The following is a 14167-nucleotide window of genomic DNA, read 5'->3' on the forward strand; positions in this document are numbered from 1 at the left end:
TAAAAGGGCCTAAAGGGTATTAAAGGGACAGTGTCAAAATAAAATTGGTTAATTAAAATTACTGTCTTCTGGAATTAATGGGTTCGTGAGTTTAAATATAATGGTGGTCACACATTTGTTTGCAGTTCGGTATTAATTGTGACTTCTCTGCCTCTATTCAATTTTATTTGCACACTGCTGTAACTACATGTTGTATACAAAGTAGAGAAGTGGTTACATCAAGGCAAAAAAAACATTTTCAGTGAGATAAAATTATATCCTATAGGTTGAGATTAAAATTTTCTGATTAGTCCATATTTCAGTTTAATTTTCAAATTAAGACCACTTACAGAAATCTTTGGAACAATGTCAAGACTTCTTCATGATCTTTCAGACTAAACTGTTAAATCACAGATTCCAAGACTTGGGTTGTTTACCCACTGTAATTCAAAACAAAGCCAATAATCTAAGTTCTCCAAGTATCCTCTTAAGTTGGCAATGTCACTGTTGAAGAATAGAAGCATGGACTGAAGTGATCCATCTTGTTTATGTCACTTTTCTGACTATCATTTGACCACGATATAAAACTTACTGTAAACCCAACAGGACACTCCTTGTAAGTCCCACTTGTAAGATTAAAACAGCTTTCTGACAGTAGTACAGCTTTCTTTCTATGTAGCTCGTTTAACTGATACTTATAAAAGTTATATTAAATTATTGTGTTCCATTTGTGCAAAATAAGCTATAAATGCAAACAAAATTTGAGAGGATTCGAAGGGTATCATTTTACCACTGACAAGACCAAAATAAATTCATATGCCTGTGCTTAGAATAAATGTTTATCATTCATGCTCTTCTCTTTCAAAATCACGTTTTCCTTTGAATTGCAGGAAAAGCAGAACCTGGCTACGTCAAGGAGACATTCAGTTTTAAGCAGCGCGTTTCCTCAGACTCACGTGACCAGATGTCTGCTCACCTCCAGAAAATATCTGCTCATCTGCCAAGTGTATCTTTATCCACATTAATTCTACCTTCAACTCCAGACTCCTACCACCGGACCAAAAGGACCAGTAAGGTACATTTTACAGATTTATTGGTTTTAGTCTGTCAGAATTGTAGGGGCTATTGCTAATCCTGGAAAAAAAAAAGTAATGTCTATGCATTGCTGATTTGGCTCCAGAATTTCTTCTCTTTGGACTGCTAAGAACTGGGCTGGAGCACCTCACCTATGAAGAAGGGTTGAGGGAACTGGGATTGCTTACCTTGGAGAATGCTCCAGGGAGACCTCACTGTGGCCTTCAAATACTTGAAGGGAGCGTATATAAACAGGAGAGGGAATGGCCGTTTACATGGGTGGACAGTGATAGGACAAGGGGGAATGGTTTTAAACTGAGACAAGGGAGGTTTAGGTTGGATATTAGGAGGAAGTTTTTCACTCAGAGGGTGGTGACACACTGGACTGGAACAGGTTGCCCAAGGAGGCTGTGGATGCCCCATCCCTGGAGGCATTCAAGGCCAGGCTGGATGTGGCTCTGGGCAGCCTGGTCTGGTGGTTGGCGACCCTGCACATAGCATGAGGTTTGAAACTAGATGATCTTTGAGGTCCTTTTCAACCCAGGCCATTCTATGATCCTATGAGAAGAAAAATATATTTTTCTTTCAATTTTTGATGCTTTCATAAGTCATGTACAGTTGTCTTTTCCATTGTCCACAGAGTTTCGGTGTTAAATTTTACATCATGGTCTCTTTGTTTTTCACAGAAATCTAGTGCCTCACAGAAGGCAGACTGGAAAGGCAGTAAATGCAAAGCAGAGAGAGAAGAGTGTGCTTACCTTGCCAAGCTTGAGAAAAGACAGAATTTTCTGAAGAATCCCCGCTTTTTCCCACCGAATGCTCCTCATGGAGGCAAATCTCTTGTCATGTCTCAAGGACAGGTGGAACAAATCATAAGCAACACATCAGCAGAATGTAACACAGGGTAAGCAGTGTCTACATTTTTTTGCTGGAACCCACAGAGAGCTCCACTTTGGATTTACACATGGATTTTTTAAGCTAAACATATGGCCTCTTATGAAACAGGGTATGTCTATATGACATCTGATTTTTTTTTCCTAAAGTATACACTTTGAAAATGTTCATTTTATCAATATTTAAAGAACGAGGCAGTAAAATAGTGTCATTTTCTTTCTTTCTTTTCTTTTTTTTTTTGTCCTTTTTTTCAGTGATATCTCATTTGTTCCTGTGTTTCTTGCCAAACCACCTACTGTTTTTTTCTCTGATTATGAAGTTGGACGTGTTTATGAGGTGAGAACTTCTTTGTAGGGAGTTTGTTTGGCCACTGGGAAGCATTTTGTCCTGCCACGATCTATGTATTTCACCCAACCTTTTGGCATCCCACAGTTCAACAGAAATCTGAGCTTCTTTATATTGATTTCATGACCATTTAGCTTCCTTCAAGATATTCTTTCACACATGCAACTAACACTAACTAAAGAGAACCCTTTCCAATCTCTACTTGGTTTTGGTAGTGTTTGACAGAGACTTCATTGAATAAATTGAGAAAAATGATCCGTTTCAGCTTGTGCAGTATTCCTGATTTTTAGGCCTGTCTTGATGATAAATGAGGTACTACTAGCAAAGCAGTAGGGAGCTGCAACCATTATAATGAGTGACAATAAACACAATGTAGTATTATGTTTTCTTTTTAAATGAAGATAACTGTAGAGCTACAGAACATCACTTCAACATGTCACCGTGTAGGAGTTATTCCTCCCTCTACTTCAGTATTTTCCATTGGGCCAGGTAAGTTTTCTTTTTACTGCCTTTAAGATGATAAAACTTACTTAAAAGATCTAATGTGTCTGCTTCAACAAAGGGTTTTCAGAGACTCCATGTTTTGTTCAGCTATGCATAGTGCTCTGGATAGCACAGTGACCTGCTCAGTTCTTTAGAAACTGAATGTTGTTTTGCATTTCTAGGACCATTCACATGCAACTGAAAAGCAGATGAAAAAGGCCTAATGAATTACTTGAGAATATTAATATTAAAATCTTTGAAATCAGATAGATACGTATCTGTGGAATATCTAGACAGGCTAAGCCAAAACTCATCTAGAAACAGATTTAATGTCCATTGAAATTAGTGTGGAGAGAGGCCAAGAAACAGTGTACTTAAATTGCAGCAAGGAAGATTTGGTTGAGGAAGAGCAATTAAAATATCCTTCCTACAGTAACTTAGCCAGGCATGAGATTAGACTTCCTAAATAATTGTTGTATCGTGGTCAAAGCATTGGAGGGATGTTTCAAAGTTAAATGCACATCTGTAAACCTTGTTGTTGTGTGGCAGAGGGAAACTGAGGAATATGTCCATGCTTCTTCTCATTTTATTTCTGTACTTATGAGAAACATATTCCAGCCAAAAACATTTTCTTCTGAGTTCAGCGATTGACATATACACAGATTGCACTGGCAGGTCCTTTGTGGTTTTTATCAGCTTAACCTAGGCAATACATGGGGAGAGGTTAGAGGCACCTTTCCAGAGAGACTCGTGATCATGAAAACCTACGCCAAATTTGGGAGGTTGTGATATTTTACTTGTTTGCATTTTTTTTCCAAGGAAAATTTCCAGGAAAGGGAGGAATGATTGCTCCTGGGATGACATGCCAGTATACAGTCCAATTTGTTCCTGAAAGTCTAGCAGATTACACAGATTACATATGGGTGCAGACTCCAGTATCGGAACCTCTTCTGATCCCAATTCAAGCTAAAAGAGCACCTCCAGTGCTAACATGTCAGTAATGTCCAATTCTTAAGTTTCTCTTCTTTTAAATGGATTTTTTTTTTTTTTGACTGTTTCCAATTTTATGTTGCAAAACAAATGTGGAGAAACTTGGCAATGCTTTTTCTACGTTTTGACATCCATCTCATTTTCACTCCTAGTAGAATTCTTAGCTATTAAAATGCAATCCTGTCAATTTTTCCATTAATTATTTGTACATGCCATATGGAGCTCATTTTTTTTTTCACTGTATTAGAGAAATGAGCAGGAACAACTCTTCTATGATTATATCACGTCAAACTTCTAAACTTCTAACTGTAAATATTAAGGAATTACTTTTTCATTTTAAATATCTACTGCTATTCATTAATATTCATTCTATGTTACATTCACTATATATTGATATGGCAGACCTGTAGAATTCATCTCTCAAATATTTAACCTATGCTGCAACAACCAGAACAACTGTTCTACAACACTGCTTTTATTTAAATACAACTTTCCTGTTACACTGATCTTTTTGAAAGATCACCTTTCTTACCGCCGTCGTGCAATGGAGTTTTTTAGTAGGAAGTACCATTCAAATGTAAGATGAATGCAGAAATACTCAACTCATACTGTTTAACTTTCAAATGGAAAGAGTGTAAGGCTTTTTAGGATGACATAACTCACATGTAGCAGTGTTGTCTTTAAAAAGTTGTTTAAGAACTAACTGGCTTTGAAATCTGCTGCCCTTTGTATAACTGATTTTCTGTGTTCCTCATTGCAGTGCCTCGTATTATAGACTGTGGTTTCTGCCTTGTTGGAGGAATAAAGGTAACAGTGATTCTGTGCAGAAATGTGGGATTTAGCACCGGGAAGTTCTGCATAATGCCACAGGAGGCCTGGCCACCTCCTAATTTCAGGGTGAGTGATGAGAAGGAAAATCACAGAATCATAGAATTGCTCAGGTTGGAAAATACCTTAAAGATCATCAAGTCTAACCACAACCCAACCATACTACCCTAACTCTAACAACCCTCCACTAAATCATGCCCCTGAGCACCGCATCCAAACAGTTTTTAAACACATCCAGGGATGGTGACTCAACCACCTCCCCGGGGAGCCCATTCCAGTGCTTAACAACCCTTTCTGTAAAGAAGTGTTTCCTGATATCCAACCTAAACTTCCCATGGCGAAACTTGAGGCCATTGCCCCTGGACGTGTTATGGTATTGGTGCCCTGCTGTGAAGACTTTTGTGATAATGATGGTACACTGGCACCAAAGTCTTAAGGCCTTACTAGATACATCAATGCTGTTGCATTCCTTCAGGGAGTCACATTTATTCACCAGCCCAGTATCCCCAGTTGTCCTCCTCCTGCTTGCGCTCTGACTCACCTCTGGGAGGAGTGGTCAGTTTATTATGCATAAGGGAAACGGAAATGCAACCAGTTCTAGCATTGCTTGAGCTGCTTTCCTGCCCACCAAAAATATCACTTATTGACCTGGCTGAACCTGCAGGCCCTAGCAGTCCACTCCAGTACTGCTTTTTCTTTAGCTTGCCATCACAAAACAGTGTCTAAGCGGTGAGGACAAGGATAAAATATGACTGGTGGACTGGCCTTTCATGTGTTGGAAGAAAAAGCTATTGGAATACCTGATGTGCTAGGTTATCCCTCCTGAAATACTGCAGATCCAGCTCAGAGTCATAAGCATGTAGAAACAGATACAGCTCCTGTGCTCAGGCAGAGCTGTTTCATAGAATGGCTTAGGTTGGAAGGGATCTTAAAGATCATCAAGCTCCAACTCTCCAAAGCTATAGGTTTCTTCTGTGATGAAGTGTGTTAGAGCTCCTGACATGAATGTTTTTCTCTGGAGACAACATCTTTCTTCTTTTCACTTTCACCAAGGTAATTAGAAAACATGGAGCATTTATTCTAACTAAGCCCTATACTTAAGCCACGTACTTTAGAGATGTGTGAAATGGGAGGGGGAAGAATAGTGATGTATACCTCCTATTTTAGGTAACCTTTTATTGTGAAAACAACAAGCTGATTTAATTTAATCTTTTTTTCTTACTTATTTTTTTTCCCCCTTGAAACTCTTAGGCTGTTGCCACTCTTGGTTCTGTGATACAGGACCCATTTGGGATCTATCCTGCTGTTTTTGAGCTAGCTCCAGGGCAGAGTACAAGAGTGAAGGTCAGTAAATACTGTTATGGAAAGTATTTGTACTTTATAATACATTAGGAAAATAGTATCGTTTTATGAGGTCTGGACCCTGCAAATCTGAGTTTGTATGAACAATAAATGTTTAAGTCCTTTTGTGGAATTCTTCTGGAAGAATTGCAGCTGTGAGCCCTACAGAAGGGTCTTTCATTATAGCTTGTAAGTCTTACTTACCTACTCAGAGATCAACCAGATTCTCCCCATTAAAAGAATCCTGTTAGAGAAAACAGGAATCAAAGAACATGGGAGTCCTTATTTTACTGCAGCTGGGACATCGGGTCCAAGAAACTTTTCCTCTGTGAGCTTTCTTGGAAAGATATTTTGAAAAACAAATTATTTCAGCATAGAGCAGCAGGTACAAATCTTTCATTTCTGCTCTGCTGTTTACTGAAGAAGATCCTGCAGCAGTTGTGCAGGCTGCCACATCTGCTTTCACCAACAGCCACATTTTATCATTGCATCACTATGGGGAGAGGATGAATGTTAAAGGGATCCCAGCCAGACCCCAGCCCTGCCTTTCTCCAGTCCCTGCCAGCTTCTGCTAAAAGCAGCGTGTCATGCAGGTGTGGGTAAAGGAGAGGAGTTATTTCCTCTTCTCACTTCCCAGCTGCATTGCTTCATGTGGGCCACACGTGCGGAAGTGGAGGTGGATTTAACACATTAGACTTGCAGGCAATTATGGCTAATAGGTAGAAAAAACATGGCATGTGGTGCCAGAGGCAAAGGTTGTGCAGTTTGGGACCTGAATCTTTTATTTCTTAAGTGCATCTCAGGAATGGTGCATAGCAGCTGGCCCTGCTCACACTGCCAGAGCCTTACAGGCGGCAGTGGCTTTGCTCAAGGGGGACAGAGCTGATTGTTAGGGTGCAGTTTATATGACTAATGTAATAAACTGCCCCCAACTCCAGTGACTACAAAGGCAGCCTGTGGTGACCAGCCAGACACACACATAGGTGTAGTTGCCCAGAAGGCACCTATTTCTTTTTGGTCTATGTTAAGGGAACCTGGCACTGTCTGCTTCTTGTAAATGTAGGATTATTTAATATTATTGTAAATGTAGGAATATTAAGTCATTAATCATGAAGACTGTCTGTTACTGAGCACTTATAAATTGAAGTTTATGACTTCCTGGAGAAAAGTCAGTTATGGACATTACTACTGCCCTTCTCTCTTTCAGGTAGTGTTTTTCCCTTCTTTGCCAGAAGTCTCCCAACAAACATACACCATTGTTTGTGACAACTGCCAGGTCAATGATGTTACAGTCACAGGTTTGTTCCTATCGCCTTTGTAACACTGCAGATCCTCATAATGTGAGTGGTGGTCAATGGACATGTGGGTGTGAAGCAAAACTGGGGCATATCTTGGGTTAAGGAGATATGGGCAGTCTTTGGTTGACTAATTAAACCAGTTTAAATTATTGCAAATGTGAGTGTTTGTCTTCTGATGTAATTGTGAGCACTGTGACGTTAGGCTTAACTTCAGATCCATGCAATCACCTTACTACAGGTATTTCATTCAGAAATTTTTAATAATGCTTTTGCTGCTTATTGTTATTATGCTGCTCAAAATGTCTGGGAGCCACATGATTAACCATTGCAAATGCTCAGCTGCCTTCAATGAAACAACACTGATGTAAATGAGCTGAGGCTGTGGCCACGAAATCCAAATCTGTGAAGTTCATAAAGTGAGAATCTCAGCTGATAGATGGTGATAATCAAAACAACATCAGGAAAACACTGTACTGAGTTCTGAAAGTTGAGGAAACACCAAACGTAATCAAGATATAATCAGTAATGGCCACTGCTGGCATTTGGTGTTAATGAGTAATATGAGCAAAGTTAATAGCTGATAGTAAACGGTAATACCTATTTATCTCTTCAAGGGGTTGGACAGCTGATAGCTCTGGAGCTTTTGCATGTTACAGGCGGAGAAAGCAGCTCTGAACCTGATGAAGTCACTGATGTAACAGCTCAGCACCTCATACGATTTGACCCCCAAAACCCGCACACCACCACCCAGAAGATCTTGGTTATAAGAAACGCTACGTATGTAACCACTACTAATAGCTTAACGTTCTGCAGTTGGAACATACTGATAGGGATCTCAGTTGTGATGCCATACTCTCTTTCTCAGACTGCAGAAGTCTTCATGTGCTCGTTGAACTTTGTGCAGAAGCTTTGTTGCTTTTTGCTTTGTTACGTAGTAATTAAAGTTCAAGGATATGGTTCTAAGACAAGGATGATTGCAGGAAGTATTTAAGAGGGTCGTCCAGATAGGTTTTACCTCATCTAACTTTGCATGTCTACAATGTGTATTTGTACAATAGAATGAGGCACCCTATACACCTGTCCTTTCATAGAGCAGGGAAATAGGTGCATTTTAGGATGCAAATCTGGACTGAGTGTAGACACCTCCCATAGAACAAGACAGTGCGTCCTGGACTGCACCAGATCTCCTCTATTTAAAAAGGGATCCCATTGTGATTAGCTCAGGTAAAATTTTCACAATTCCATCTGTAGTCCCCTAATAGATTTTAATATAAACTCTATTTGAAGTCAAAGAATATGTCCCTCTGTAATTACATTGTACTGAACGTGGTAGAATCCTGAACACTCAAACAATAATAATACACTAATTTGCATGATTCCAATAACCAGAGGCTGCAAGCTGTAAGGGCAGTGAGAAGCTCAATGCTATTTCTAGATACACTCATGGAAATCACTACTTGCTACAGTACATTTCTGGGATTTTACCTGGCCTGGAACAGTGTTGTTTGGGCATAAGTATGACTTGGTGAACTAGATGTTGTATCTAATGAAGGATGTGACTCTGTCAATTTCCATCTCCTAAAGAATTTTCTCTGCTTTAGGATCATGACAACATTTGCCATGGTGTTAGATCTGTCTTAAACAAAGCCAGACAGTCTTAGACTGAACTCAGTAAAGAGAAAACTTAATGATGCTATAGAAAGCGATGCAAGGAGTTGTTCAGTTTTTTGTCATTATTTTCATTTTGAAACTCCACTGTCCACTCTCCACTTTCTAAGGCTAAGTTCTTGAGGTCAAAATGAACAAGGTTTTAAAACTTATGAACTCATCCCATGGGATATACTTCTGCTGAAACAACCCAGTTAAGCAACATTTTCTGGATTACTGCTGTAATCTTCGCTGGAGCCCCAGTTTGTTGACATGTTAAAAACCAGACCTTGTGTTTGGATTAAATTCAGAATGTTATGTCGATCATTAGCAGTGATCCAATGCAAACATACTGATATCAGAAGGAATGGTCCTGTTGATTTCAAATTCTTGAAAAAAGAGTTTTAGTGTTCCTTAAAAGTTGTATTACATGATGAATTGCATAAATCATAGAATCATCATAGAATGGCCTGGGTTGGAAGGGACCCAAAGGATCATCAGAATCCAACCCCCCTGCCACAGGCAGGGCCACCAACCTTCACATTTAATACCAGACCAGGCTGCCCACGGCCCCATCCAACCTTGCCTTGAACACCTCCAGGGATGGGGCATCCACAGCCTCTCTGGGCAACCTGTGCCAGCACCTTACCACTCTCACAGTGAAGAACTTCTCCTTGACGTCCAATCTAAACCTTCCTTCCTTGAGCTTAAAGTAAGAAACCATTAAAATCTCTTGCATAAAGATATATGCATAACTTCCTTCAATGTATTAGCATGTTCTCTGTAGAATTTATGTACTCTTCCTGTGCTGTCTTGTCAGCTTGGTAGCTCACAAGGACTGGCAACTGTAATCCCCTGCAATTCTAAAGAGAGGAATTAGCTACATAAAAAAAAGTAACAAGTTTTCTGCCAAAATTCTCTCAGCATCTCTCTCTATATATATATATTTAATGATGGCTTTATTCTCTCGTTTCTCAATCTCTTTGTAGCCATGTAGAACTTCCTTTTTACTGGCAGATAATAAAGCCCAATCTGCAACCAATAGTGCCAGGAGAAACTGCACACTTTGTGACACCAGAATACAACCGAGAGACGGAGTCAGTTTTCTCCCTGAGTCCCAAGCAGGGAGTTCTGCTTCCCCATGCTGATCATGACTTTACCCTCACTTATACTCCACAGGAGGTATGGTTTGTGGTTCCTTCCTATCTACCAACTCCAGCTGCGTGTTTTTATGCAAGTCATAAAACTCTTGCTGTGCAACTTTGTGAATTAAATGCAATTAGCTGGTACTGTGCTCTAATAAACAGTATTCAAAACTAAAAGAAAACATATTTTGACTGCAAAGCATGAGGCAGCTTCTGATCTCATGTGATTTTTGGTACTGATCGGACAGCATTAACTTTAGACTGAGACTGTGGACACATCCTCTTAGCTGCAGCTGTGCTGGCTGGTAAAGCTGCCATTTTACCATTCTACCAGCTCCTTCACCTACCGCAGCCCAAACAGACTTGGGTAGCAAACTGGTGATCTCAACTCTTTCCAATCGTAGCTTATTTAGGCTGAGAACAGCCCTGTAGTGAAGTTCTAGCAGTAGCCTTTGTCAGAGGAACGATGATATGCAGCTGTGGTAGAGGGTGCAGTGATGTTTGAGTGCAGCTGTACTGATAGATGTCTGTCTTTGTTTCTGTTCTCTCATCCTTGTAAATAAGGAGTATGAGCTCACTGCATTTAAAGGAACTTGATCCAAACTAAACCCAAGAGTACGAATATCCCATGTTGTGATGATTGACAGACATAGGAATGCCTCAAGTAAGTGTGGAAAAGAAATTAGCTTATAAGAAAATACTTCAGTGAGTCAATATGAAAATATATTAATGATATTTTCAAGATTTTAATTTATTAACACAAATATTTGAAGTTCATGTCCACTTAGATAAATATCTCTCTGTAAACAAACAAATTCTTTGCAAAACCTTTCGGATTTAAGGCCTGACTCTGTGGTTGTGTTTCCATTCGAATACAGGAGGTATATTCTTATTCCACCATGGCAAAAACAGTGTTTTTTATTCAAAATTAAATTGGTGGCCAAGTAAGTTGAATGTCCTGAAGTGGCTAAAGCAACTTCTGTTAGCACAGCAATACTAATCTCCATTTGCAGAGCATTTGCAGATGTTTGTGTGTAGTATGCAATATACCAGGGAGATAATAACTAGTGTGTCAAAAATGAGTGTTTTTCTTGGAACCATATGCCGTGAGATCAGAATCTTGGCTTAATGTTTTGCAGTCAAACATGTTTTCCTTTAGTACCTCTAGATTTTGAATATAGTTCATCAGAGTTTAGGATCTCAGCAGTGATTTTTTATCATTTAAATGTAAACTCTGTTTTCATCTCATTTTTTTTTTTTGATTTCTCAACATAGCCAATTACTTGAGAATAAAATCCCCTCTTTATCTGTACAGCTGAAGATTTACCACAGTGTAATACAGCTGGTTCTGAGGGACATCCCAGAATCACCTAGGTAAGCTGAGAATCAATACTTTCCAGCCACATTTTAGCTGTGCTATTGCAGTACATCACTGGGGTTCTCTATCTTTCTAGTTATGGTGGACTGACAGTTATAAAGGATTTTGTATGCACAGCCAACAGTGGTACAAATAACATATCTCAGTCTTCCCTCGTGTCTGAACATGTGCCTTAGCCCAAGCTGAGGCTGCACCTCTCTTGGAAAGATACTACTGACATTTATCTGTTTGTTTCCTATGCTTTGTGCTGAGATTTTCACCAGCTTTTGTTACTGCTGTTTGTCACAGCAGTCTATTACTTACATATATAATCCATAAATGTACAGGGACAGAGCATGTTAAGAGACTGCTGGATTTCTTCCTGTTGTTAATTGCTCCCAACCTGGGTTTACTGCACTCCAACAGTAGTAGTGGAATGTAGTAATACTGTAGTGGAGAAGCTGTTGCTAATTTACACTTCTGATCTGGCAATTAAAAGATGGCACCACGTTGAACAGTTAATAATTCTACCACATTTCCTCCTGAAGTTTAGTAAAGGGGAGAATACTCCAAAACATCCCAGAATACACAGCAGAGGATGTAATAGCACTGGACATAGAAGTGAAAGGATCCACGGAGCCATTTCAGCTTCTTCTGGAGCCATATGCTGTTATCATCCCCGGAGAAAACTTTCTTGGTGTCAAAGTCAGAAGGACGTTTAAGGTTTGTTTGCTCTTCACTTCATTTATATCAGTTGCTTTGTGACTCTGGCTATCACAGGTGTTGTTAGAAGACATCAGATGATCCGTGTGATTTTAATTTTTCTTAAATATTTTTAAAGGAGACCATGAGTATCATGCTGAAATGCCCTAGCAGGCCTACTCAGCCCTGCATTCCAGGCAGAAGGCTTTGTTCTGTTTTCATCTCTGAGGTTTGATATTGCAGAGTATTAAGCTTGTAAATGCTTTTCTGGGTCACAAACCAGTGCTTATCCATCTGCCAGCCCTGCAGTGCAAGATTTTTCCAGCTGGGAGGAATTAACCCACGGATGATTAAATTGCTTTGTGACAGAGACACTGTTTGTTTAAAAGACTACAGCAGAAAAGCTACAGAAATCACTTCTGCTAAAGCTTCTTAGACCTGTAGATTCTGTTAATTTCTGCTTGAATATTATGGGGTGAACTTCTGCTGCAATCCACTCACTCAGCATTCATTTCACTGTAGCTCAGGATCCTTGAGCCATTGGATTCATCTGGTTAAATATGGTGCTTTGGGCATAGGACTCCACCTCTGAGCTACCTGCTGTAACTTTCCTTACAGTGCTTGGACATCCAAGGGGTAACTCCTAACATCCCCCAGGCTAAAATAATTTGGAGGTATTGCAGCCAGCACCGTTTAATTGGCAGTATTGACTATAAAGAGAGCCCCAGGAGATGAGGTCAGATAGGGAGCTCTCAGCCACTTTGAAGACATCTGAAATCTAGTCAGCTGAATCCTACTTCTTGTCTTTGTTTTACATGACAGGATGTGGTGAAAATAGAGCACAACACTGGATTGGTAGCGTTCAAGTCAGAGGTTAGATGTTCCATGCTTTTCTACTTTGTGTTAGTTCATTTTGTGTCAAGATTCAGGTGAAGATGCAGTCCTCCAGAGCTGGGTTCAAACTATTTTAGTAGGTGCTAACATTTATTGGTGATCAGGATATCATTAAAGTTTGCAATATAAGTATGTGATGTGAGACTTGCAATACCTTGCAATTCGCAGTGCATCACTGCTCTCAGCAAACTGACTTGTTGCTGTGCTAAGCAACAAGTTAATTAACTTGTTGATTTTAATTGTTTTAGATGTGGAATAACAGCAAGTCACCGATCAAGTACACATGGGAGAATATCACAGACTGCACCATTATGGAAGTTGAACCTCTTACTGGTGTCATAGGTAAAGTTTCTGCGACTTACAAGTATCAGTTGATGATAGAAATACTTAAATTGGTACAAGTGGATGAGAGAAGTTATAGAACGTTATATTGCAAGGTGTCAGACAGGGCTGATCCCCAGCCTGCTGGAACCAGCAGGAGGCTCCATTTGGTTCCAAGAGCTTCAGTTCCAGCCTTATGGCAGCTTATTTCTGCTCAAGAGGGTGAAACTTTGATTCTATATATTTTTCTTTTCTAGATAGGAATGAACACTGTGAATTTGAACTGATGATTACTGGAATCAGACCTGGGTGTGTCAGCCATAACCTGCAGTGTCAAATCAAACACTCTGCAGAACCAGTTGTTCTGCACGTTGAGGCTGCTTTTAAGGTAAGAGCCAGCCTGGTGTTGCGGGGCCAGGCTGTTGGCTCTGTAAAGCTTTTTGCTTCTTGAAGGCCTGACAGATCTAGGGCAGTTACAAATAGGAAGCATTTTTGCTGTCCAGTAACAACTGAGTAAATGCTGATATTCCCACAACAGTAATATTTTTCTCTATATTACACACAAGGCATTTGCTTTCTGCTTTTCTCGGTGAAGTAGAACATTAATCTTAGCTTGTGTATTATATAAAACTTAGTATGCTTTTTAATTAAGGAGTTTTGGCAGAAAAGTCCATTTTGCCATCTGTTTCCTGGTGTTCTAGGGTCCTCTTCTTCATATCAGCATTCCCTCACTCCGCTTAGGTTTGATTAAGCCAGGTGAGACTGTGGTAGGAACCTTTGAGATTCAAAATCTGTGCCAGCTGCCAGCACGGTGGAGAATGCAAGAAAGCCAGGCTTGTCTAGCTGAAAGGAATGAAGAGGTAAGTTAC

At 39.8% G+C, this 14167-nt stretch overlaps 1 protein-coding gene across 3 annotated transcripts in view; it reads left to right on the plus strand.

The window, feature by feature from the left end:
• DLEC1 (deleted in lung and esophageal cancer 1) overlaps positions 1-14167 on the plus strand; it is a 36865-nt gene that overhangs the window by 2293 nt on the left and 20405 nt on the right. For all 3 annotated transcript variants that reach the window (XM_003640674.6, XM_040695552.2, XM_040695553.2), the window contains exons 5-19: positions 870-1054; positions 1740-1957; positions 2202-2283; positions 2694-2781; positions 3595-3768; positions 4526-4662; positions 5845-5937; positions 7142-7232; positions 7847-8009; positions 9869-10061; positions 11340-11398; positions 11930-12104; positions 13226-13319; positions 13556-13686; positions 14000-14158. In XM_003640674.6, coding sequence (XP_003640722.3) covers positions 870-1054; positions 1740-1957; positions 2202-2283; positions 2694-2781; positions 3595-3768; positions 4526-4662; positions 5845-5937; positions 7142-7232; positions 7847-8009; positions 9869-10061; positions 11340-11398; positions 11930-12104; positions 13226-13319; positions 13556-13686; positions 14000-14158 — 2042 coding nt within the window. The remainder of the gene's footprint in view (positions 1-869; positions 1055-1739; positions 1958-2201; positions 2284-2693; positions 2782-3594; positions 3769-4525; positions 4663-5844; positions 5938-7141; positions 7233-7846; positions 8010-9868; positions 10062-11339; positions 11399-11929; positions 12105-13225; positions 13320-13555; positions 13687-13999; positions 14159-14167) is intronic.

This window comes from Gallus gallus, chromosome 2 (genome assembly GCF_016699485.2).
Source record: "Gallus gallus isolate bGalGal1 chromosome 2, bGalGal1.mat.broiler.GRCg7b, whole genome shotgun sequence".
NCBI classification, from domain to species: domain Eukaryota; kingdom Metazoa; phylum Chordata; class Aves; order Galliformes; family Phasianidae; genus Gallus; species Gallus gallus.